The sequence below is a fragment of the Macaca mulatta genome, chromosome 14, assembly GCF_049350105.2.
Source record: "Macaca mulatta isolate MMU2019108-1 chromosome 14, T2T-MMU8v2.0, whole genome shotgun sequence".
Taxonomy (NCBI): domain Eukaryota; kingdom Metazoa; phylum Chordata; class Mammalia; order Primates; family Cercopithecidae; genus Macaca; species Macaca mulatta.
The window spans coordinates 120893876-120915934 of record NC_133419.1 but is presented as its reverse complement, the minus strand read 5'-3'; the positions used below and the strand labels follow the sequence as shown (position 1 = coordinate 120915934).

The 22059-nt window shown below is 55.3% G+C and overlaps 1 protein-coding gene across 2 annotated transcripts; it reads right to left on the bottom strand.

Annotated features, from left to right (window-relative positions):
• Positions 1 to 532: 532 nt before the first annotated feature.
• On the bottom strand, positions 533 to 19348 carry OAF (out at first homolog). 2 transcript variants are annotated; one of them, XM_028832637.2, is made up of 4 exons: positions 18870 to 19348; positions 4591 to 4641; positions 3456 to 3636; positions 533 to 1612 (listed from the first exon to the last, which is right to left on the bottom strand). In XM_028832637.2, the coding sequence occupies exons 1-4, from the start codon at positions 19098 to 19100 to the stop codon at positions 1347 to 1349; spliced, it is 729 nt and encodes a 242-aa protein (XP_028688470.1). In that variant the 5' UTR covers positions 19101 to 19348; the 3' UTR covers positions 533 to 1346.
• Between the last annotated feature and the right edge of the window lie 2711 nt (positions 19349 to 22059).

Genomic DNA, 22059 nt, shown 5'->3' with positions numbered 1-22059 from the left:
AGTGAAGAGCCTTCCAGATGTCCGATTTCATTGCGTCAGGCTTATAGCTGCAGGAATGTCTGCTTTTTTTCACTAATAGTAGATACTAAGAATGGTTAACAGTGAGCACTATGTGCTAGATGCTTGACATGCAAGAATTCACTTCGGTCTCTTAAGTAAGCTCCTTTTATAGCTAAGGGAGTGGAGGCACAGAGAGGTCAAGCAACTTGACCCATGGCTGCACAGCAGGTAAGCAGCTGAGCCCGGATCTGAAGCGGGGTTCCAATCTCCATCCCATCTCTTACCTTTGCGCTGGCTATTTCTGACTGGCTTACTATGGTTGCAGCTATGTCTGTCTCCTTGTCTTGGGTGCAGAAGTTTTATCTCATCCTTCTCTAGTAATATCTTCCTTCTCCTCCTTCCTTCCTCAAATGGCTGAGCACACAGTAGGTGCTTTAGAAGTTGTTGTTAAGACAGGCCACTGCCACGGTATGGGGACACTTCTGACACCAGGTGGCAGCATTGGCCAAAAGTTTTCTCCAAACTCTGGGTCTTGTCAAATAAAAACTTAAAATGTTTATTTCTGGTAGAAATGATAAATACTTTGCATTAAAAATCTGGAATTCAAGTTTTCCTCGTACTTCACGCTCCCTCCCTGCCCCAGAACCTTACAAAAATATTTCTGTGTAGAGAGGGAAAGAGCTGGGGCCTGCTCTGGGAGGCAACGTCCAGGTGTCTGGGAAAGGCACTAGTGGTCTGCGGTCTGTCTCAGCGGCGGGAGGTCTCCACTCGCCCCACAGGCAGCCTCGGAGCCAGAAATGAGAACTCGCTGTAATCCGGGACAGGGGCTGCATCGTGGGTCCCCAACAGCTCCTTCTTTGGGGATGGTGAGCCCCATGTTGGGGAGTAGGAAGGGACTGAGGGGCCAGCTCCTTCCAGATGTGTGCGTGGGGAGGGCAGTTGTGTCTGGGGAGGGGGTGTCCAGCTGTAGACTCCTTTCAGGGTCTAAACATTTAAGGAGCTCAGCAGAAGAACCACAGGCCATCACATTTTGGTGGCTTGCAAGTGAACACTCCAGGGGAGATGCAGGAGGGAGGGGTGTAGGCCTGGGCAGCCCCTCTCTCCCTCTCTGCCCATAAGGAAGGCACAGGGTGGGAGTGGGGGTGCCTTCATGAGACCCCCCTGCCCTGCCACACCCCTTTCACAGTCATCTGAGATGGGGCCAGAGGGGTCCAGGCTCCAGGGCCAGGGGAGTGGGGAGGGAGGGAAATAAGGCCTCAGGTGGGGGATGCCACCCCCTCTAGTGGCTGGTGAAGAGCAGTGGGCCCAGAGCAGCCACCCTCCAGGTCCCTCCCACCCTAGCCTGGCTAGGGGTCCTCATCCCAGAGACACAGCTGCCTCTGGGGCACGTAGAAGTCGAAGCTGTAGCTCTTCTGGCAGCTGCGGATGCCACACTTGTAGGGTGTGGGCCGGTCGCGGCTGTGGCAGTACTTGAGCATGCAGGGGTACCAGGCCAGGCTCAGGCCATAGCGGCAGACACAGGGCTTCGCGCGATCTCCCACCTGCCCACAGCGAGGCAGCTCCGCCTGCTCTGAGGCCTTGGGCAGAGCCTCAAACACAGAACTGTCCACACCTGGGGGAGAGAGGCAAGGATCAGGGAGGGAGGGAGGGAAGGAGCTCCCCTAGCCAGAGGCCGCTGACATTCCCCACTTGGTCTCCTCTGTCATCCGACATGCATTTACAGACACCTCCATTTCCAAGCTTGCCATGGGACACAGAGGTAAGACCTGGGCACTAGGCTTCTCCTTGTTGGGCTCGCTGGAGAAACATTAAACAGGAATCACCTTCCTGTACGGCATCAACTGTGTGCCAGGGGCTCTGCTTACAGTACCTCCATCTATCACCCCATGGGCTAAGTATTGTCATCTCTGTTTCACTGATGAGAACGTCAACCCTGAGAAGTTTAATGATCTGGCCAAGGTTTCAAGGCCTCCACGCGGCCACACTGCCACACAGTGCTTTAAAAAATCACCACACTGGAGTGTGCCGAGATGGAGGCATGGGGAGACGGGCTTGGAAGTCAAGGAAGCCTTCTTAGAAAAGGTAACATCTGGCAGGGCACAGTGGCTCATGCCTGTAATCCCAGCAATTTAAGAGTCCAAGGCTGGTGGATCACCTGAGGCCAGGAGTTTCAGACCAGCCTGGCCAACATGGTGAAATCTCGTTTCTACTAAAAACACAAACATTAGCTGGGTGTGGTGGCAGGTGCCTATTATCTCAGCTACTCTGGAGGCTGAGGCAGGAGAATTGCTGGAACCCGGGAGGTGGAGGTTGCAGTGAGCCGAGGTCATGCCATTGCACTCTAGCCCGGGCGACAACGGCAAGACTCCGTCTCAAAAAACAAAAGTGACATCTGAGTAGGGCTAGTCAGAGAAGGGCCAGCAAAGCACACCCACAGAGGGGCAGGTCAGATCAGGGTGACCAGGGCTCGGGGCAAACGGGAAAGTGTACATATGAGGGGTGCTGGGGGGAGATGGAAGGGACCGGCCCTGGTTAGGCTCAGGGGCTGTACAGGAGTGGCCAGCTTCTGGGGGACGCTTACGTCAAGCTTGCGGCGTAGTCTGGGGTGCAGGCCATGGGGGAGGGTGTATGTGTGTGGAGGGTAAGACCACAGCTCAGTTGGACATTTCTAAATCTGGGCCTGCCCTGGGAGAAGCAGGCATTTCTCCAGTGCTCAGCTGGCTGGCAGAAGGCACAGGGGCCTGGAGTTGGAATGGGGCCATTTCCCTCTCCCTCCACACAGAGGACCTGAGGGCTGTCCTGGGAAAGGTACCCAGAGAGGGGCCAGTGCTGAAGTCACAGAGCTCAGGAAGGCAGGGACCACGCAGCACGGAGGGGAGCTCCCAAGGAGCTTGGGGCAGAGATGCCGGCAACAGGGAAGGCCCAAAGCTGATTTCTTAGAGGTGGCAGTGGAGGGGGACAGGGTGTCCTTGTGCCCCACTCCCATGACAAAAGGTCCCATCTCTGTGTCCTAAGGGCAGGGATGAGGGGAAGTACCTGGGAATCTCCCTCCACAGGGCTAGCAGAGTCTGTGCTCCCTGCCTGGAATAGGGCCCTTTCCTCTGACTGAATCTTCTCACTGAATATTCACACAGGCGCCACTTCCTCCAGGAAGCCTTCCCAGACCAACTGCAGCCTGGTTTGGGGGTCCCTCCCTGAACGCCTGTAGCTATCATGGTACTCTATCACACTTAACTCTGTGCAGATCTACCCTGCTGGGGGACAGGAACCGAGTGTCCAGTACATCACTGTAGGTGGTCAGTAAATGTCTCCTGAACAAAGCAAAGGCTAATGATGAGACTTGGCTAATGATGAGACTCGGCTAATGATGCCCCTGCCCTCCTCCACTGCTCTGTGCTGTCTCCCCGTCCCCTTCCCTCCGCCCAGCAGCGGGCCGTGCCCAGCTCCCAGCTGACCTTGCTCCAGCCAGAACCGGACGTCCTCCTGGCGGGCGAAGATGGCATCCACGGCCTCAGCACACACGTTGTGGAGATGGGGGCTCAGCAGGGCCCCCTGGCTGAAGTTGACAGCGACATCCATGTGCAGATGCTCCAGACCCCGAACCTCCTCCGCCTGCCGCACTGCCCGGGGATTTTTCTGTGTGGGAGAGAAGCCACTCCTACCTGGCTTCAGAATGCTCCCTGCCCGTCTTCCCCTGACCCTCCAGAGTCAGGCAAGCCCAGGCTGACTGCCTTTAGAATGCTGGCGCCTTCTGCAGGGTGGCAGCCCCGCCCCTCTCCAACTGGCAGTGAGACAGATGCCTAGAGTACAGTCGGGCCTTTTCAGCTTCTATCCAGAATGGACACTTCCCAAACTATGTGCTGGCTGCTAGGCTGACCTCTGGGGCCTGATGGAGAATGCTGAGGTGTGGATGGGAGGTGGAAGTGGGTGGGCCAGGCAAGCCGTGCCAGGGCATATGACCTCTGGAATTTCCAACATCCAGGGAACCAAGTCCCTTTGGGAAAGCAGGCAAAGGGCAGGGGTGAGGAGGCCCCCAGGGCAGGCTCTGCTGGACACGCCAGGGAACTCAGATGAGGCTGGGGCAAGGCCCTGGGTCTAAGAAGACAGCAGGAGTAGGCCGGTAGCTTTGAGGGTCTTGAACACTTTACATATGTTAGCTCACTGAATTTGCCCATAACCCATTTTCTCAATGAGAAAATTGTGGCTTTGAAAGTAACTTGTCCAATGTCACACCCAACTAATGAGTGACGGAGGAGATGTGATGCCTGATCTGGCCTCAGAGCCCAAGCCCCTAGCCTGTCACACACGGGGAGGTGCTGGAACCAGACGGGAGAAATCTGAGAGCTGGGGTTCAGTTAGCGATCTGCAGGTCAGGTCTGGCCTGGGGCAAAATCAGGGGCTCAGGACTCTAGGGTGAATGGGGTACCAGGGATGAGGGTGGGTCAGGGGCAGTGGGTCAAGGAACAGCATGAAGATGAGGAGCTGGGTGGGAAGCTAAGGTTGGGGGATCAGGGCTTACAGCCAGGCCGGCTGCAGGGGTCAGGTCTGTGGGTCGGGATCTGAGCCAGGCGGGCCTGGTAGGGGACTCACCTGCCGGAGCTTGGCCATGGCCTCACTGGGGATGATCTCATTGTGCTGCAGCTGGGTGACAAAGCAGAGGGCCTGGAACTGACTCTGCCCCTTCTCCAGCTCCCCCAGGATCAGGGCCCGGAAGATCTTCACATCCTGAAGAAGGGCAGGAGGATGGGAGCAGCTGGAGGGTGCAGGAGCTTCCCACCGGCCCACCGGGTGCTCAGCTTGGCCCCTGAGAGGACGCCTGGACACTGCCTGGCAACAGACACCTCCCTCCTGCTGGTCTAGGAATTTTTATCTTTTCCATTTAAACCCGTGACTTAAAAGAGAACACACCCTAAATGTTCCAAAGCCTCCTGGAAAATTGACAAAGTGAACCACTAGAGTTTTTCTCAGCTGATGACTTCCCTCGGCGGAACCCCTTAACGTCACCCTGATCAGGGTGGGCCAGGGCCTCTACAGCCACCTGACCAGGGCATCATGGAGGAGGGCTGGACTTTTCCAGTACTGACTCCAGAGTTCCTCTCTCTGACTTTTTTTTTTCTTTGTAGTTCTAATGGCTAGAAATCGTAGTCATTTTTATTCAGTAGATTTGGGGAGAGGTCTCAAGATGCCCCTGGTGCTTCTGATCAGCCAGGCTCCTGGCCACTGACCTCTGAGTGAGTGGGGTGGTGGGGCCGGGACGGGGTGAGGACAGAGTGGGAGGCTGGCTGCAGCTATTTCAGCCTTCCGGCCTGAGGGAGCTAGGATGCCTCGCCTCTTCCTTTCCCTCCCCACTTCCCCTTTCCCCCATGGGGTCGCTAATGGCATTGCCGCAGTCCAAGGGCTCCTTCCTGTTACTGACTCACTGTGTGAATGGGGGGTCTGCAGGAGGATGGAGGCAGGAGAGCTGTAGGGTGGGCTGGGGCCCCCTTCCCTATCTGGCTGCTGGAGCCCTGCACACTGCCCACCTGCACGGCTCACCACATGAGAAGCGGCCCCTTGCCTTCTTACCCACCTCTGGGACTTGATTAACTCTGCTCCCAGTGAGCAGTTAGTGGGCCCCAGTCAGAAGTGGTCTACATCTGTCAAGACCCTCCCGTGGTGGGGGCACCCTGGCCTCAGTGACCATTCTCTGCTGGGAACCCCTGTGGCTCTGCACTGAGACTTAGAATGGCAGCTCTGCGGATCATCTATTAATGCCCGGGCCCTCGCCCCCCACCACTCACTGAGTGCTTGCTGTGCACCCGCAAGAACAGAAGTGTCTCAGCAACAGGGTCTGAGCGGGCCCCTTGGAGTCCAATACAGGCAGCAAGGGACTCACAGCTCTGCCCCGAAGCTGCAATGTATTAGTGAGTCCTCCAGGCTTTCCCCTAACTTCTCTGATGTGTAAAATGGGGATGATCCCAGTTATGCGACAGGGTTGTGGTGAGGACGAGGTAAGTTATCTGGAAGATTCTCATATGGGGTAAGCGCTCGCTGGGATTACTCTTGTAGGTGACCAGCAAGCCTCGTAGGTGGTCTGCAACAAACGAGTGCATGCCATCTCATAAATGCCCGTGTACTTCTGCAGTCCCTCAACTCTACACAGAAGTTTCTCTTACTTCCTTTTATTGTAAATGATCTCTGGAACAATGAGGTGTGGAAGTATAAGGGGACGTTTTCCAGAAAGGGAAACTGAGGCTCAGCTGTTGAAGAAGTTTCCATTAGGTTCCTTATGACCCCAGAGACTTGTGAAGAAGGTGAATCAGAGCTCAGCTTAACCCCTGCTTCCTCTCAACAGGAAATCCCTTCTTGGTCGTGATGCTGCAATCTCCTTGTCCTGCCAGCCTGGGCTATCTGATCTTCCCCTCACTCAGGTCGGCTGAGGAGAGATGGGAGGCTGCTCTGCCTGTAGCATATTCCATTCTGGGCTCAATTCCTGCCAGGTGAGACTTGATACCAGACTTCCCCTGCTAGAGCTTGAGCCAGGCCATGTCCCTGGCAGGATCCCCCAGGAAGGATCCAAAAACCACTTCCCCGGTATTTTCAGCTCTGACTCTTTGGAGAGTCAGATAGTTGGATATTCACAGCATCTTCTCCAATACCGCAGGTGCATCAAATACCCGGAAGTCTCAGGGCTGCTCAGGGGGCCTCTTTGCTTGGTGACATCACCTGACTACCGTTGGCAAGAGAAGGTATTTGAACTCAGACCAGACTAGAGGATGAAAGAAATCTATCTGAGCTTTTTTCCTGCTTCTATATGAATAATGTCATCAATGACAATAACAAAATGCTATCAAAATGGGAAGTGACTGGGGGTACAGAAAGGGAATGATAATTTCTCACTGAGAGGATTTCCTCTGTATCTCCTATTTGTATAGGAAAAAGAGTTATTGAACTTTATAACTAGAAGAGAAAAAACATTGTTTCCATGGGTCAAAAGGATGTATGATCCTCTTTAAAATCCTTACAACAGGCGGTAGGAGCTATGATTGTTACCGAGCTTGGATTGGGTAACCTGCTCAAGGTCATGGACTAAGAGGAAACAGCCAGGATCTTAACCCAGACAGTCTGACTTCAAAGCCTGAGCTCTCTTAACCAGAATGCATAATTGCCTCTTGGATCAGCTAGTCTCATCTCCTTGATGCTCAGCTAAAGAAACTGGAACTTGGGCACACAGAGGTTGTGGGGTCTGCCCTTGATGCCAGGGCTGGCCAGCAGCAGAGGTGGGATTAGGACCCGCTTCCCACCATGCCCATCTGGTGGCAGCCTGCCTTAAGTCAGCACACCTGCCTTGGGAATGTGGCAGCTCTGGCTCGTGGTTCTTGCAACTACCAAACAGCATGACACAAGTAAGAGGAGAAGAGGAGGCAGGAACACCCTTCTAACCCACCTGCCTGCCCTGCCAGGACTTCTTTCTTTCTTTTTTTTTTTTTTTTTTTTTGAGACAGCTCGCTTTGTTGCCAGGGTGGAGTGCAATGGTGCGATCTTGGATCACTGCAACCTCCGCCTCCCGGGTTCAAGCGATTCTCCTGCCTCAGCCTCCTGAGTAGCTAGGACTACAGGCGTGCGCACCATGCCCAGCTAATTTTTGCATTTTTAGTAGAGACAGGGTTTCTCCATGTTGGCCAGGATAGTCTCGATCTCCTAACCTCATGATCCACCCGCCTCGGCCTCCAAAAGTGTTGGCGTGATCCACACTGCGCCCGGCCCCCGCCAGGACTTTTAAAACCCCAAAATCTCCAGTCTCTCCGTCTTTTTTTTTTTTTTGAGACGGCATCTCATTCCATCACCCAGGCTGGAGTGCAGTGGTGCAATCTCAGCTCACTGCAACTTCTGCCTCCTAGGCTCAAGCAATTCTCCTGCCTCAGCCTCTGGAGCAGCTGGGATTACAGACATGTGCCACCATGCCCGGCTAATTTTTGTATTTTGTAGAGACGGGGTTTTACCAGGTTGCCCAGGCTGGTATCAAACTCCTGACCTCAGGTGATCCGCCCACTTCAGCCTCCCAGAGTGCTGGGATTACAGGTGGGAGCCGCCGCGCCCGGCCCTTTTGTCCTATTTCCCCAGAAAAGCACATTCTACTTGCTGATCCCTGAGAGGGAGCAGGCAGCCCTACTTTCTGGGTCTATTTGGTAACAGGGCTCCATCATCCTGACCAGCGTCCCTCCCACTTTCCACTCCTTGCACCTCAGACTCCCTGGCAAGGTTGTGGACCCCCCGCTTCCTCTAACATTCATAGGGAAGGGTGAAAGTCCCCTCAGACGCTAAGCCCAGGCCAGGCAGAAGCCTGGCTCCCAGCTTTCCTCCTTGCCCAGGAATCTGTTGGGATGATGCATTTCATGTGGCCTATCGCCTAAGCAGATGCTTAGCTGGGGAAGAGCCCATGACAGGGGCTGCAGGCAGGCTTCTGAGGCTCAGGACCCAGGCAAGGGCCCCCAAGATGGGAGGCTATTATAAGGCTCCTTCTCCCACAAGCCTCCAGCAACCCCCAGCCTACCGGGAAGAACTGAAGCATACCACAACCAGGGCCAGGATCTGGGCCATCCAGAGGGTGTGGCAAGTACCCTGGGGAAATAGTGTTTGCCAGAGTCCTCCTCTGTAGTTGTTAGTAAGGAGTAGGTAAGCTCTAGGATAGCACAGAATTTAAGAACAAAGGCTCTGGAGCCAGTGTTAACCCATGTTCAGATCCTGGCTTTGCCTTTGCTGGCCACATAACCTTGAGGGGATTTACTTCACCTCTCTGTACCATAGTTTCCACATTGGCAAGATGAGTAAAACGACAGTACCTACCTCGAGGGACTGTTACAGGGAATAAATGAGTGAAAGGTTTCAGAACACAGTGGGCTGAACTTTCAGTTTCTCTCTTGTTGCTGCAATTCCTGGCCCTATGTCTGCCTTGCTCCACCTGAAATCTACTCCACTCCTGAAGACCCAGGAGCCTACATTTTTCTCTTCCAGATATACCTACGGCCTAGACAGGTCAGGTGACTCCTCTGGGGCTTGCAAGCAATCAGCCAATCAGTGGAGAGCACTGATTAGCATGACCTGGTGCAGGGCCTTCACAAGCACCTGGCAGGGGAGTGGCCCTGACCAAGACACAGATTCCTGTCTTCCAAGGGATTGTGGAGGAGGCTGACTTCTGACAACTCAAGTCAGCGCACAATAGGTCTGGGGTTGAGGTTTACTGCAAGTGCAATGGAGGTAAAGGGTGGATGAGGGACTGCTTGTTGTTCCCTTAAGGTTGGGGCTGGGGGTGGCATGAGCGAGAGAAGACTTCGCGCAGTGAGGGACACCTCAGTGGCCCTTGATAGTTAAAGGATGGAGCGCTTTCCAGCAATGAGGAGTTTACAGAAGACAGCGAAGCGTGAGCCTCCCAATGCCCCCACCCAATCATCCCTCCATGCTACTATCACCGGAGCGGCCGAACGCCCTTCAAAGGCTCCCTTTGTCCTCACCAGAAAGCCTGCCCCCAGAGCCTCGCATCCCAGGTCCCTGCTCACAGCAACTGTTGCACTTCCCGTGCACTGAACTGAAGAGCTTGCCGTTCCCAGAATGAGCGATGCTGTGTCACCCCTAGGACTTTCCGTGAGCAGGTTCCTCTGCCAGGATGCCCTGTGCTCAGCTGTCTCAGCTGTGCCATGTGAGCAGGGCACAGCTCACAAGCGACCCTCCTCTGGCTGCCCTCCCAGGGCTGCCCTCACCAGCCCTTCTGCAGAGTTGGCCAATCCCAGTCACTGCCTCTAGAGCACGAATCCCACTGTCTGCTCCCACTGTGTTTGTGCTGACCTCTTTACTTGTCTTTCTTTCCAGACTCAACTTCTTGAGCCTGGAAAAGTGTCTCCTGAAGTGCATCCCTAGCCCCCGGAACACAGGAGGTGCCCAATAAACATCTGACAAGGAATACACGAAGGGTGAATGCACAACAGCATGGAAGAGTTCTCCGAGAAAAGTGGTGGGAATGAACTGGGGGAGGAGGGAGAGGGTAGTGAGTGCTGATGAGGCTGGCAAGGGGCCAGGACACAAGCAGGACGCAGGGTCTGAGCACCCAGACTGAGGAGTGGCAGGCTTCCTCTTGTGTCTCCCTGGAAGTCATCGGTGGGTTTGAGCCTGGGGTGACATGAGGGACCTGTGGTTTGGAGCTGAATCAGACTCCGCCTGAGGTTGCGAGAGTGCTTTGGGTCTCAGTGCCCCAGGCAGATGGTCCCTGTCCTCATGGAGCATCTTCTGCCCGGGCAGTGAGTCATCCAGGCCCTCTGTGAGCTGCCTCTGGCTCAAGAGCAGCGGCTCCAGCCTATTCATGTGGTGGCCCCAGGGTCTGTCGCACAGCTGGGGCTCAATGCTTAGTAGCTGGAGGAATGAATGAATGTTCTAGGGCCTCCATCAACCCACTGGCCTCCAACGTGCAGACACTCTTTCTTCTTGGCCTTGCCTGTAGCTGGGCTCCTGCAGGCTGGTAGTGCTACAGCTGCTATTTTGGCATCTAGAAGGTTTAGGGGATCATCTAGTTCATGGCCCAGTGAGATTCCGGCAGGGAAGTAACCTTCATGAGTCACACAGTGGCAGAGCCAGGGCCAGAAGCCCAGACCTCCTGACTCTGAGTCCGGTGATCTTCAGCTTGTCCAGGCTCCCCACTGTAGCCCTTGTCCAGATACTCAATTCCTCCCCGTGTCCGTCCCAGCCATGCTGTCTGACTGGGATCCACCTGCGTCTCCAGAGGGAAGGCTGCTCTGGTTCAGCTGCACTAGGTGAATGCGCTGAGAGATGGCAGAGCACCGCTCTGGGAAGAGCACCCCTGGGCAGACATCCTGTGCTCAGCACTGAGGGTGGGGAGGGAGCCCCCGGATCCCAGGGGATTGCGGGGCTGTCACACCAGCCCTGACTGGCTTCCAGACTCAGATAACATTGGGAAGAATGAAACAGGCTGTATGGCCTCCGCCTCTGCCGCTGTTCCTGGGGGTTTATGTTACTCATGGCAGAGCCTAATCTGAACTGACGCACAGGCTCACACGGCTTTCCCATTCGCGCACGCCGTCCTCTTTCACAGACTCGCTGGGTCTCAGTCTCCTTCCCGCAAGGTCTCCCAGTGGCTCCTGTTCCACATTCCCATTCCCTCCACAGGCGCGCATCCTGGCCTGTCTCCTCCCTCAGTCTCCCTGTTCCCGGCAGAGGCGGCTCCTCACCCTCTCTCCACAGTCCCCACGTCCATCACCCTCTGAATTCCCCATCTCATGCTCTGCCTCAGGACACACCCTGCATCGCCCTCCTTACTTGCGGGATTCTCCTCACATGCCTCCTCCCTGACGCCGCTTCTCATAACATGTGCACACACACACACACTCACACGTGTACACGCGTGCACACACACACTCACACGTGTACACGCGTGCACACACAGGCACACACTCTCACCGCATATCATCACCTCGCTCCAGCCTGCCGGGTCTCCTCTGGCACCCTGCCTTCCCACCACGGCCCCTGGCTGGCCCCGCTCTCCAGGCACTCTTCCTCAGCCCCTCCCCAGAAAGCCCTGGTGGTTGGGAGGAGGCCCGCCTGCGAGGGAATGGAAAGCAAAGGGGGCCAGGGCAGCAGACCGCCCCCTCCCTCCACACCCTGCTTCCAGCCACCACTGTCCCGTGCTGGTCACAGCCCAGGCTGCAGGTCATCGCTCTAGGGCCACACAAAGCCACTTGGACCCCCCCACTCTTCCAGCCCCCTTGCTCCTGGACAGCTGGCGCTCTCTCCTGGGAGTGTCCTCTGCCATCTTGGTCTCCTTCCTGTCACACCAGAGAGCGTGATTCTGGGGCCCAGCCTGAGCCAATCTAAATATTTATTCCTCTGCTCCTGGCTGGGGCTGCTTTATGGCTAGAGAAGGGGCTGGCTTTGCTGAGCTGGGGAGGGGAGAGGGGGTTTAGCCTGGAGAGCCAGCCAGGAAGCGGCGCCTTCCTAGCCCCACGGTGGAGCTGGAAGCGCCCTGGCTGCTCTGCCCAGGCTTCTCGAGCAGAAACGGGGTGGATGGATTCCACCCAAAGCCAGGCCACGCACATCCCCAGGCCAGTGCCCAGCGACCTAGGCCACCCCATGATGAGATGCCAGCATCCCCTCAGGGTTAGGCCTAGACAGAGGCTGCTTGTCACGGGGCATTAGCACAACCACTCACCCAGAGCAGTGCTCCTGCCCCCAGCCCCTCCCCAGAGCAGTGCTCTGTCAGCCGAATCCCAAAGGTCACCACTGTCCTCACTGCCGTGGGAACAATGTGAGGCTTTATGTGGATCAACTGCGCCCCACTGTGCCGCTGACTCAGGGCTCCCAAGACGGAGCTCCATGCTTCCCTCTCACCCGCATTCCCAGCCCTGACGCCTCCTGTGCTCCCTGCCCTTTATCTGAATCCCTAGTGGCAGCCACTTCAACACTTGCCAACTTCAAGGATGTCAGCTCCTCGTGATGCTTTGGTCTGTACAGCAGAAAAGCAGCAAGTGCAGCAACATGCTTAATGGTGGGGTAGAGGGACCTCCTGGCCTGCGGGCACTGGCACCTCGCTCCTCACATGCCCACGCGGGCCTCTGTTCTGTGAAGGGCCTCTCAGTCACTGTGCACACTGAGCCCCGAGCATCACACTGTTGTCTCTGGTGTACTGGCAAGGAGCCTGGGGCTCAGAGAGGTTAAGTGACTTGCCAAGTCACACAGCTGGTAAGTGGCAGGAAAAAACGTACACAGTGCTCACTAGTGTCTGTGAGATCTTTTCTTTTCTTTGAGACAGAGTCTCACTCTGTTGCCCAGGCTGGAGTGCAGTGGCGTGATCTCGGCTCACTGCAACCTCTGTCTCCCCGGTTCAAGTGATTCTCCTGCCTCAGCCTCCAGAGTAGCTGAAATTATAGGCACAACCCCCCATGCCTGGCTAATTTTTGTATTTTTAGTAGGGACAGGGTTTCGCCATGTTGATCAGGCTGGTCCCGAACTCCTGGCCTCAAGTAATCCACTTGCCTCGGCCTCCCAAAATGCTGGGATTATAGGCATGAGCCACCACACCTGGCCTTGGTGAGATATTTTCTAAACCCATCACCCTCACCCAACTCCCCAAGAGGCCATGCAGGGGAGAGAGGAGTTGCAGGCATGGCCAAGTAGCCAACACTCCATCCACTGGAGGTAAGAGCGTGGGGGAAGTGGTCCAGCCCACATCTGCCCAAACAAGGGTCTCTGTGGATTTGTTCCCCTGCACCAAGGTTTTTTCCAACCTCTTCCCCTCCACCTCCCTCCCCAGGGTTCTTCAGCCTACTGGAAGGAGCCCACTCATGGTACCACGGCAGACAGGCAGTCAGGATACACTGGAAGGAACTCTGGGTCCTAATCTCAGATTATCAGCTGCTTGATCTTGTCAGCCTCACTTGAGAGCTCCAGGCCTCAGCCCGCACATCTACACAGAGAGGCACCATCTGCCTCCTGCTGTCTGTGGCAGCGAGGATCAGATAAGGCCATGTGTGACATGAGGGGCTGCTCACTGGGTGATCTCCAGACCCTATGCAATCCTCATGTCGAGGCTGGGCCCTCTGCCTGCGGAACAGGAGTCTGTCCTAAGTTTATCTCCCCCGCCTCTCTGTGCCTTGGGAAGCCTGGGAGGGAACTCACTCACTCTCCCCACCCGCTTCCCAGCAGGATACTCCATTATCCCAGGCGGCAGTCTTTATGGCCTACCAGGACCTTTTGCTAGGACTCCACCTGGACGTGGCATTCAGGAGTGGGAGATGCTGGTCAAACTCCAGGGAGGGGGTCTGAACCCTCAGGCAGGGCTGCCCATTCCTGATCTAAGGAGGAATTCCTCACACGCAGAGGAGGGACAGGTTTTAGAGCCAGGAGCCCCATGTCAGTGAGCCTGGTCATTCCATCTGGCGACTTCTTGTAAATACCTGTGAGGAAATGCTCTGAGCTCCAGAAAAGTCTGGGCCTTACCCGAAAGCACCTCCATTGCCTTCTCCTCCCCAAGGAGACTTTCCATCCATCAGACGCCTCCACACCAAATCTTAAGGGTGCTAACGCAGACAGGGTAGAGGCAGACTGGAACCTGAAAGCTTCTCGGTCCCACATCTATGTGCTGTGATATCTCCTTGGGATAAACATTCTTAGGTGGCGATGTGGACGTTGCACATTCCATATCTTCACTGACTACACCTCAAGGCTTCCCCTGTTGCTCCCCTGCCCCCAGACCAGGCCCCCCGGCACAGGGACTCTAGCATTCTCTGGACTGTCCCTTCCTCTGGCTCCCACTCACTCATCAGTGCCCAGGGCAGGGCTCAAGCTTCCAACCTCCATGGGTCCTCGTCCCTTCAAAGTGGCCCTGAGCTGACCCGTAGAGCTGTACGTTCCCCTTATCTTGCTTGTTCCCTCCAAGGCTCCAGCCGTGGGCCTTCAGGATCCCCTCTTTCCACACTTTGGGAGTCTGTGTCTCCTTACCCCCCTGATGCTGGGAGGGGAAAGGGACCCCCACTGCCCACCACCCTGATGCCATCACACATGACCTTCTTCATATCTGTCAGCATCACCCTCCCCATCTGGTCAGCAGCAAGCCAGGCAGCCTGAGCGTGACTCATCCTGTTCCCAGCTTTTGGCCACTTGGACTTGGGGACAGAGGTGAAAGAGAAATTGGCAAGAATATCAGCTTCCAGGAGGTGGACCAGGAGGGCTGTCAAACAGCCAGGTTAGAGACAGGGGACGGTGGCATGCCTGTGATTAGAAATGCCAGTGATTATGTACATCCAGGGTTAATTACACGCATAGGATGTGGAGTATAAAGGAGACTGCTGCCCACCAAGGGTGCGCTGTGAACGTTTGTGTACCGAGGGCATATAGCATTAGGCCCGAAGCATATGTGCTGCTCAAAACACATTAGGATTAGTGTGGGTAAGATGACAGATTTCAAATATGTGACTGAGTTTGGGCCCCACCTTCATTTAGCCTGACCTGGCTCCTTCTCCAGGCCCCCTCCCCTCCCCTACAGCAATTGTGCCAGTGGTTCCCAAACTTTGCTGCACATTGGAATCATCTGGGTTCTTTTGTCACCCAGACTGGAGTGTAGTGGCGCAATCCTGGCTCACTGCAACCTACGCCTCCTGGATTCAAGCGATTTTCCTGCCTCAGCCTCCCGAGTAGCTGGGACTACAGGTGTACGCCACCATGTCCAGCTAATTTCTTTTTTATTTTTCAGTAGAGATGGGGTTTTGCCATATTGGCCAGGCTGGTCTCGAACTGCTGACTTTGTGATCCGCCTGCCTCGGCCTCCCATCACCTGGGTTCTTAAAAAAAAAAAAAAAAAACCAAAACAACTGCTGCCTGACTCCCATCCTGAGATATTCTGATTTCACTGGTAGGATACGCAGCCCAGTCACTGAGAGTTTTCAAAGCTCCCCAGGTGATTGCGAGGTGCGGCAAAGCTGGGAGCCACTGAGCTGTGGCATTCTTTCAGAGCTGTGGCTCAGTCAGCCCGATGGCCTTCACTCAGCCTCTGGGCAGGGCTTGCGGTAATGCATGATGGCCGTTTGATAGCTCCAAGCTACTGAGTCTGCAAGCCTCACCTGGGCTCCAGGCTATGTGTCCTCCAGTTGACGACTGTGACTGCTTCACTGCCTCAAGGTCCAGGGTGGTAGTGTGGGAAAGAGTTAGACTGTCGGAACTCTAGCTTGGGTACAGGCAAACGGGGGTGGGAAGCGCTGGAGAGAGGGGGCTGGATGGGGTTGGGAATCAGACAGAGGCCTTGGTCCCATCCCACACAGGTGAGGCTCACTGCTGCCCTGGGTGGACTGTCAGGACAAGGATGGCTGCTCCTGCTCTGAGGGGCTGGCCAGCAATTTTGGAACTTCAAAGAGAAGGTTACGATGAAGAGCTCCAGGCTCCTCCAAGCTCAGTACTGGCTTTTCCACATGACCTTGGGTCTGTTGTTCAATGTCTTTGAGTCCAAGCTTAGCAGAGAGGATCCTTGCTGAAATGCTGTGTGGGCCACAATTAGCAAAGCTAACGGCTCCTACGTCTTGCGTACTTAACACAGTATGAGTATGTCATAGGCACTACTAACCATGGGATATGTGCTATTATTATCCCCATTTTACAGATGAAGAAATGAAGGCCTGGAGAGATCAAATAGCTTGCCCAGGGTGAACCTGCTAATAAGTGGTAAACCAAGTCTGTCTCATTCAGTCTAGACTGTTTCTCCCCAAAGTGATCAAATGGCAAACGTCACTCTTCCCAAGTAGATTAGGACTTCCCCCAAACCATTGCAAATGAGTTTAGTACAAGAAACACAAAAGCATGACTTCCCAGGCTGGAGTGCAGTAGCACAATTGCAGCTCAGTGCAGCCTCAGCTCCTGGGCTCAAGTGATTTTCCTGCCTCAGCCTCCTTGGATAGCTGGGACTACAAGGCACACACCAGTGTGCTCAGTTAATTTTTTAATTTTTTGTAGAGACAGGGGTCTCGTTTGGCCTGAAGGTTTCATATTCCTGGTTTCAAGCGATACCCTTGCCTCAGTCTCCCCAAATCCTGGGATTGCAGATGTGAGCCATCACACCCAGCCCAAGTCTTTTTCTGATAGGAAAAATCATTCCTTCTAGACCGAACTTTCTTGTGGAAATCTGCCAAAGACTATGAGGCACGAGGCCTTGAGAACTGAGAGGTGACCCACCCTAGAAGGATTCGGACATAGAAGCTGCTGTGGCCAGTGCAGGCAGTGACTGAGTGGCCTGGGTGAGGGTAAGGCTATTCTTCCCCACACTGCACTCTCCAACTCCACCCCATCCTAGGCCAATGGAGAAGCCTGGAGTTAAAGGGACTTGGGAAAGCTGGTTTCCTTTCTGTATCTTCCACTCCCAATTCCCTCCCCTGCTGATGAAATTGGAGATGCCAGAGGTGGGTGTGAAATGGTAGCTTCTGGGTCAGAGGCTAACCTGAAAATCAGACTTCAGAAACCTGGGTGGAGGTCTGAACCACTGTAGGGATTCAAATGAGGTGCTCACAATCTCCAAATGCAGTTTCTAACTGGGCAGTCAGATGCCCAGCATACCCTCACTCCAATCCCCAGCACCCCACCCCCGCCATCAGCCACTACTGCCATCACATCACAGCTACCCGGGCACTTCTTAACCTCTCCCTTCAGGTCAGAGCAATAAAAACCTTCCAGCTGTAGCTAAAGGCTATAAAAGCTCAGTCCTACCCATTGCCTTTCACTGTCCTGGCCACAGCCAAGAAAGTCTCTCTGCAGGGTTCTAGTGCAGCCACAAGAAGACGTCCAGTGGGCAGGAGGGTGGGAGGCTCACAGCCTGGCCTGAGGCTAACTTTCAAGGACAAAGAGCTTGGAGAGAAGATTAAATCTCCGATTCCTGATGGATCCAGCCACTAACATAGATTTTTCAGGAACAGAACACACTTGATAAAGTTCTCCTAAGGTTTAGGTGGGGAGGCAGGGTGGCGAAGCCGACCCTATCAGCTTCCCTCTCTCTCAATCTACATCTGAGTGCCTAGCTGAGGCCTGCTAAGTAAGGATGGGCTACAAAGTCTTCCCATTTGTGAACGCTCACTACCCCGCCCCCCACCTGCCTGCTTAAGTCCAATGTCAGTAACAACTCAGTGGCCCTGGGGCAATCAGCAGTCAAGCCTCACCCCCCGACCCCACCCACCTCTAGCGGTCAAGCCTAACCCCCCACCCCTGCTAACTATGGCAATCTGGCTGGGTCCCTAACTGACTCCCCAAACTCTGCCACCTGTCCTGTAAAGCACCCTGTCTCTAAGAGGGAAGAAAGACAGGCAGCTTCAGCGAGGGTCCTCCGGGCCGGGGGCTCCCCCAGCTATCTCATCTGCTTCACCCCTGCACTCCTCCAGGGACAGAACCTCACAGGGCCTCTCTTTAGCTGGGGGAAGGAGACAGAACACTCCTTCTGAATACCTAAGACTCACCCACCCTCTTTTCCTCCAGCTTTCCTGCTCTGGGTCACTGTTAGTCACTCACCATCCTTCCAGGCCCATTTCCTGATAAACCCCTAGCCCCCTGGGTGCAAGGCCCTTCTTGTTCCCTCCACAACAAACACACACACACCCCCCCACACACACCCCCACCCAGAGCGGGCTGGTCTCTAACTCCCTAACCCTAATCTGGGCCAAAACAGGGGGGTTGGCTCGCTTCTCCGCCAGGCAGAGTGAAGGGCAGCACTTCTCCCAGAGGGAGGGGGCCTCAGCTGGGGTCTCTCTCCAGGATCCCTCCTGCTGCAAGCGCCCCAGCCTTCCAGACCAAAGAGGAGACAGGGCTTCTCCCGGCTTGAGAGGGACCAGGGGCAATCAGCTCTCTCCAGAAAAGTGAAACAGAGGAAGAGGTGACACAAGGACTCCAAAATGTCAGGGCTGGGAGGCTTCGAAGACCCCTCATTGCCCTGTACAGGGGTGAGAAGCCAGGCATAGGAGGAAAGAGACTTGCTTGCTCTAGGTCACACAGCGAGAACCCGCAGTGAGAGCCCACAGGGAGAACACTTCGCCTAGGGCTTTCCCACCAGAGAGCACAGGGGAATGACTCCAAGCAAGGAGTCCAGTCGTTACTAGGAGTTCTGAAGGAGGGTCAGCACCTGGGGGCTCTGGGAGCGCTGGAGGAGGGAGTGAGAAAGGGCAGCAGAGGGGTTCTTTAGGGAGAATGAAGGGGTGGGCGCTGGGGAGTGGGCAAAGAGGTGTAGAGAATAACCCGGCGTGACCTTGGGCCAGCCGCGTCTCCCTCGTGGGCCCGTCTTCCCTTCTGCAGGCAAGAGGGCGCCTGGGATCCCGGGGGGCTCAGGCTTGAAGGTGCCACCCCGGCGAGTGAGGGCGCCTCACCTTCTTGAAGTCGGCGGTGAAGGAGACAAGGGTGCCGTCGGGCTTGCGCAGCTCGAGGCTGATGCTGTCGGCGTCGCTGTCCGCCTGCAGGCTCTCCTCGGTCACCTGGCCGTCCGGCAGCCGCACGCGGACCCGCAGCTCGGCCGGCGCACCCGTTCCCAGCAGCGGCGCAAGCAGCGGCAGCAGGAGCAGCAGCGCGGGGAGCGCCGGGGGGACCCCGGGAAGGCGCATCCCCGGGGGCCGCTGCAGTCCGCGGCCCCGGCGCGCCGCGTGGGGGCGGGGAGAGGCGCAGGCAAACTTCGCCCAAAGTTGGGGGCTAGTTCGGGGCGCTCCGTAGCCGCTCCGCTCGGGGCCTTGGCCGCGGGGTCGCCCGCGAGGTGGCACGGACGCACGTGGGTAGCGCTCGGCAGCGCGCCCCCGGAGGCCCCGACGCGGAGACAACGCTGCCCCGGCCCGGCTCCGCGGCCCCGGGCTCCGGCGCTGCGAGCCTGTGTTTTGCACTTTTCATTCAATCCCACCCCCCGTCACTTCCTTCAGAAAACAGAAACCACCAGGACCCGCCTTAAAGAGACCGCGCACCTCGCGGCCCTTAAAGGGCCCGCGGCTGCTCCCCGCGCTCTGGCGTTGGCCGGGCAGGGGGCGGGGAGAGGGGGCCGCGGCTCCGCGGCTTTGTGCGAGCGGCCTCCTCGATCTCCCTCCCTCCGGGCCGCGCGGAGTCAGCGACCCAGGCGGTGTCAGAAGTTTGCTCTCTCGGCAAATCCCTTCCTTCCAGCAGGGGCGGGACGGGTGGCTCTTTCCCCGCCCTACACCCCACACTTTTTTTTTTTTTTTAGCTTGCTCTTGTGCCACGTGGATGAAATAATCGGGCTTGGATTTTTAGGGGTTTTGTTTGGTCTTTTAGTTTCTCTGACACAGCGAATTTCTAAAAAGCTTCCGCAAAATCAGACCTCGCTTCGCACTCTGCCTTTTCCCTGCCCCACCTTGGGAGGGTGGATCAGGGGTTCTCGCCCAGCTTTGCCACCGCCAGGTGTTAGACCTTGATGGGTCAGGTCACCCATGGGGACGCGGCCCTCAGGTTTTATGAGCCAGCCCCTGTGCCTCTTTCCTTTTCAGTCCTGCCTCCCGTGCTTCCCGCTTTCACCGTCTTTCCTCCGTCCTGCCCACCACCGCAGACCCGATTCTTTCTCTCCATCATAGACTGTGCAAATCCAGGGAAATGTTAGATTCCAGGTCACTCGGGAGAATTTCCAGGGACTCGGGACACTGGCGCTCAACGACAGTGGCTTTCCCACAAGCCACAAGGAAACATGCGTGCCCTGCAGTGCACCCCAACAATAAAGAGGGTGAAGACCGGGAGATCTGGATTGCTGCGTCCTCTGATTAGTTGTGGAATTTAGGCACGTTTTAAAAATTCTTTGGGCTTAAGTGTCTTCCTGTGTATCGTGGAAGCCGCTCAGACCTACACTGTCCTGCCAGTGCCAGGCAAGGGGAAAAGCCCCAGGAAGATGCTCAAAACCAGTTGTTCCCTGACTTCCATTTTCACTTCTATTGGGAACTTGATTGCTGATAGGTGGAAACTTCCTTCTCTGCAGCCTCCTTCCCTTCTAGGGCTTCCCCAGCACAGGGCCATGTGAACTGCAGGGTCCGGCTAGAATCGGCCTCTTGCTATCAGCCGGGGGCCCTTCGTGCTACACACTCTCTGCTGCCTAGATTTAGGACTGAAGGGAATTTAAAAGACTATCAAGTCAGCCTTTTCCAAATTTGCCTTTCCTGAAGAATCACCTGGATGCTTGTTAGAAAATAGATTCCCAAATCTCTAAACCCATGGAATCAGATTCTAGGGAAAAGAACTGAGGATTAGCATTTTTGGCAAGGCCCACATGATGCTCGACATAAGTGGTTGACAGTGGGTATTTGGCAGATGTTTAAGCATAGAGTGTCTGGGCCAGGAGCGGTGGCTCACGCCTGTAATCCTAGCACTTTGGGAGGCCGAGGCAGTCGGATTGCCTGAGCTCAGGAGTTCGAGACCAACCTGGGCAACATGGTAAAACCCTATCTCCACTGTAATACAAAAGAAATTAGCTGGGTGTGGCGGCATGTGCCTGTAATCCCAGCTACTTGGAAGGCTGGGGGTAGGAGAATTGCTTGAACCCAGGAGGCAGAGGTTGCAGTGAGCCGGGATTGCGCCACTGCACTCCAGCCTGGGTGACAGAGGAAGACTCCATCTCTACACAAAAAAAAAAAAAAAAAGAAAAGAAAAGAAAAGAAAAAAAGCATAGAGCGTCTGAAGCAAGCAGCATCTTTCCTGGAGAACCTGGGTCCTAAGGATTTCATCTTCACATCAGGGAGATAAGGCAGGCTGTTAGGGAATAATTGGGTTAGCACAAGTATTGCTCCCCTAGGGACTCCCACTCTTAGCTGGCAACCCTTTAGACTAGAGATGCCCAGGGTCTTGAAATTGGCCTCCCGCCTGACAGGATGCTGGATCTCCATGCAGTCTTGAAGCTAGGTCTCCCACATGAGTCAGCCCACACAGTCATTAAGGGCCTCGCCCACATTTCCTAACTTCCCTTGTTTCAGGTCCTGTCCCCATCCGCCACCAGCTCTGCCCTGAGCCATTTCCCAGGCTCTTACCCCTTCTCCTCTCACAACAGCCCAGAAGTGGATAAAGAAGCCCTGGATGTCGGATTTCTTGTTTAGGTCCCTGAGATGTGTCTCTGTTCACATTTTGGGTTTGGAAACAAGGATGGATGACCTCATCTCTTTCCCACCTCTTCCCCATAGTCAACTTCCTTCTCTACTTCAACCACAGATCAAACCAGATTTTTCTTTGAAAGTGATAGGGCATTTGAAATCTCACTCCATTACATGAGCCCTGCCTACCTCCGTCTCTATGCCTTCCTATTGATTTCACCTGACCACCTCTTCAAGCTGCAGGACAAAACTCAGGTTTCCCAGGAAGACTTTCTCGACTCCCCACCGACCTAGCCCTCTGTTCTGCGCGCTGTCTTCCACCTCTGGACTCCAACAATAGTCATTATTATAGCAGCTCCTCCCCCATTGTATTCTGATTATGTCCAGGTTCTGTGCCAAGCATTTTACATGGATCATCTTATTTAATTTTCATGGCATCCCTCCAAAGTAGGTTCTATTCTTAGGCTTTTTTTACTGACTAGGAAACCAAAGCTTA

Coding starts and splice junctions, on each gene's coding strand:
- OAF (XM_028832637.2), bottom strand. CDS start 19,100: ATGCGCCTTCCCGGGGTCCCCCCGGCGCTCCCCGCGCTGCTGCTCCTG. Junction 3,637..4,590: donor CCATGGCCAAGCTCCGGCAG/GTGAGTCCCCTA, acceptor TCTCCCACACAG/AAAAATCCCCGGGCAGTGCG. Junction 1,613..3,455: donor CCGGTTCTGGCTGGAGCAAG/GTCAGCTGGGAG, acceptor TCTCTCCCCCAG/GTGTGGACAGTTCTGTGTTT.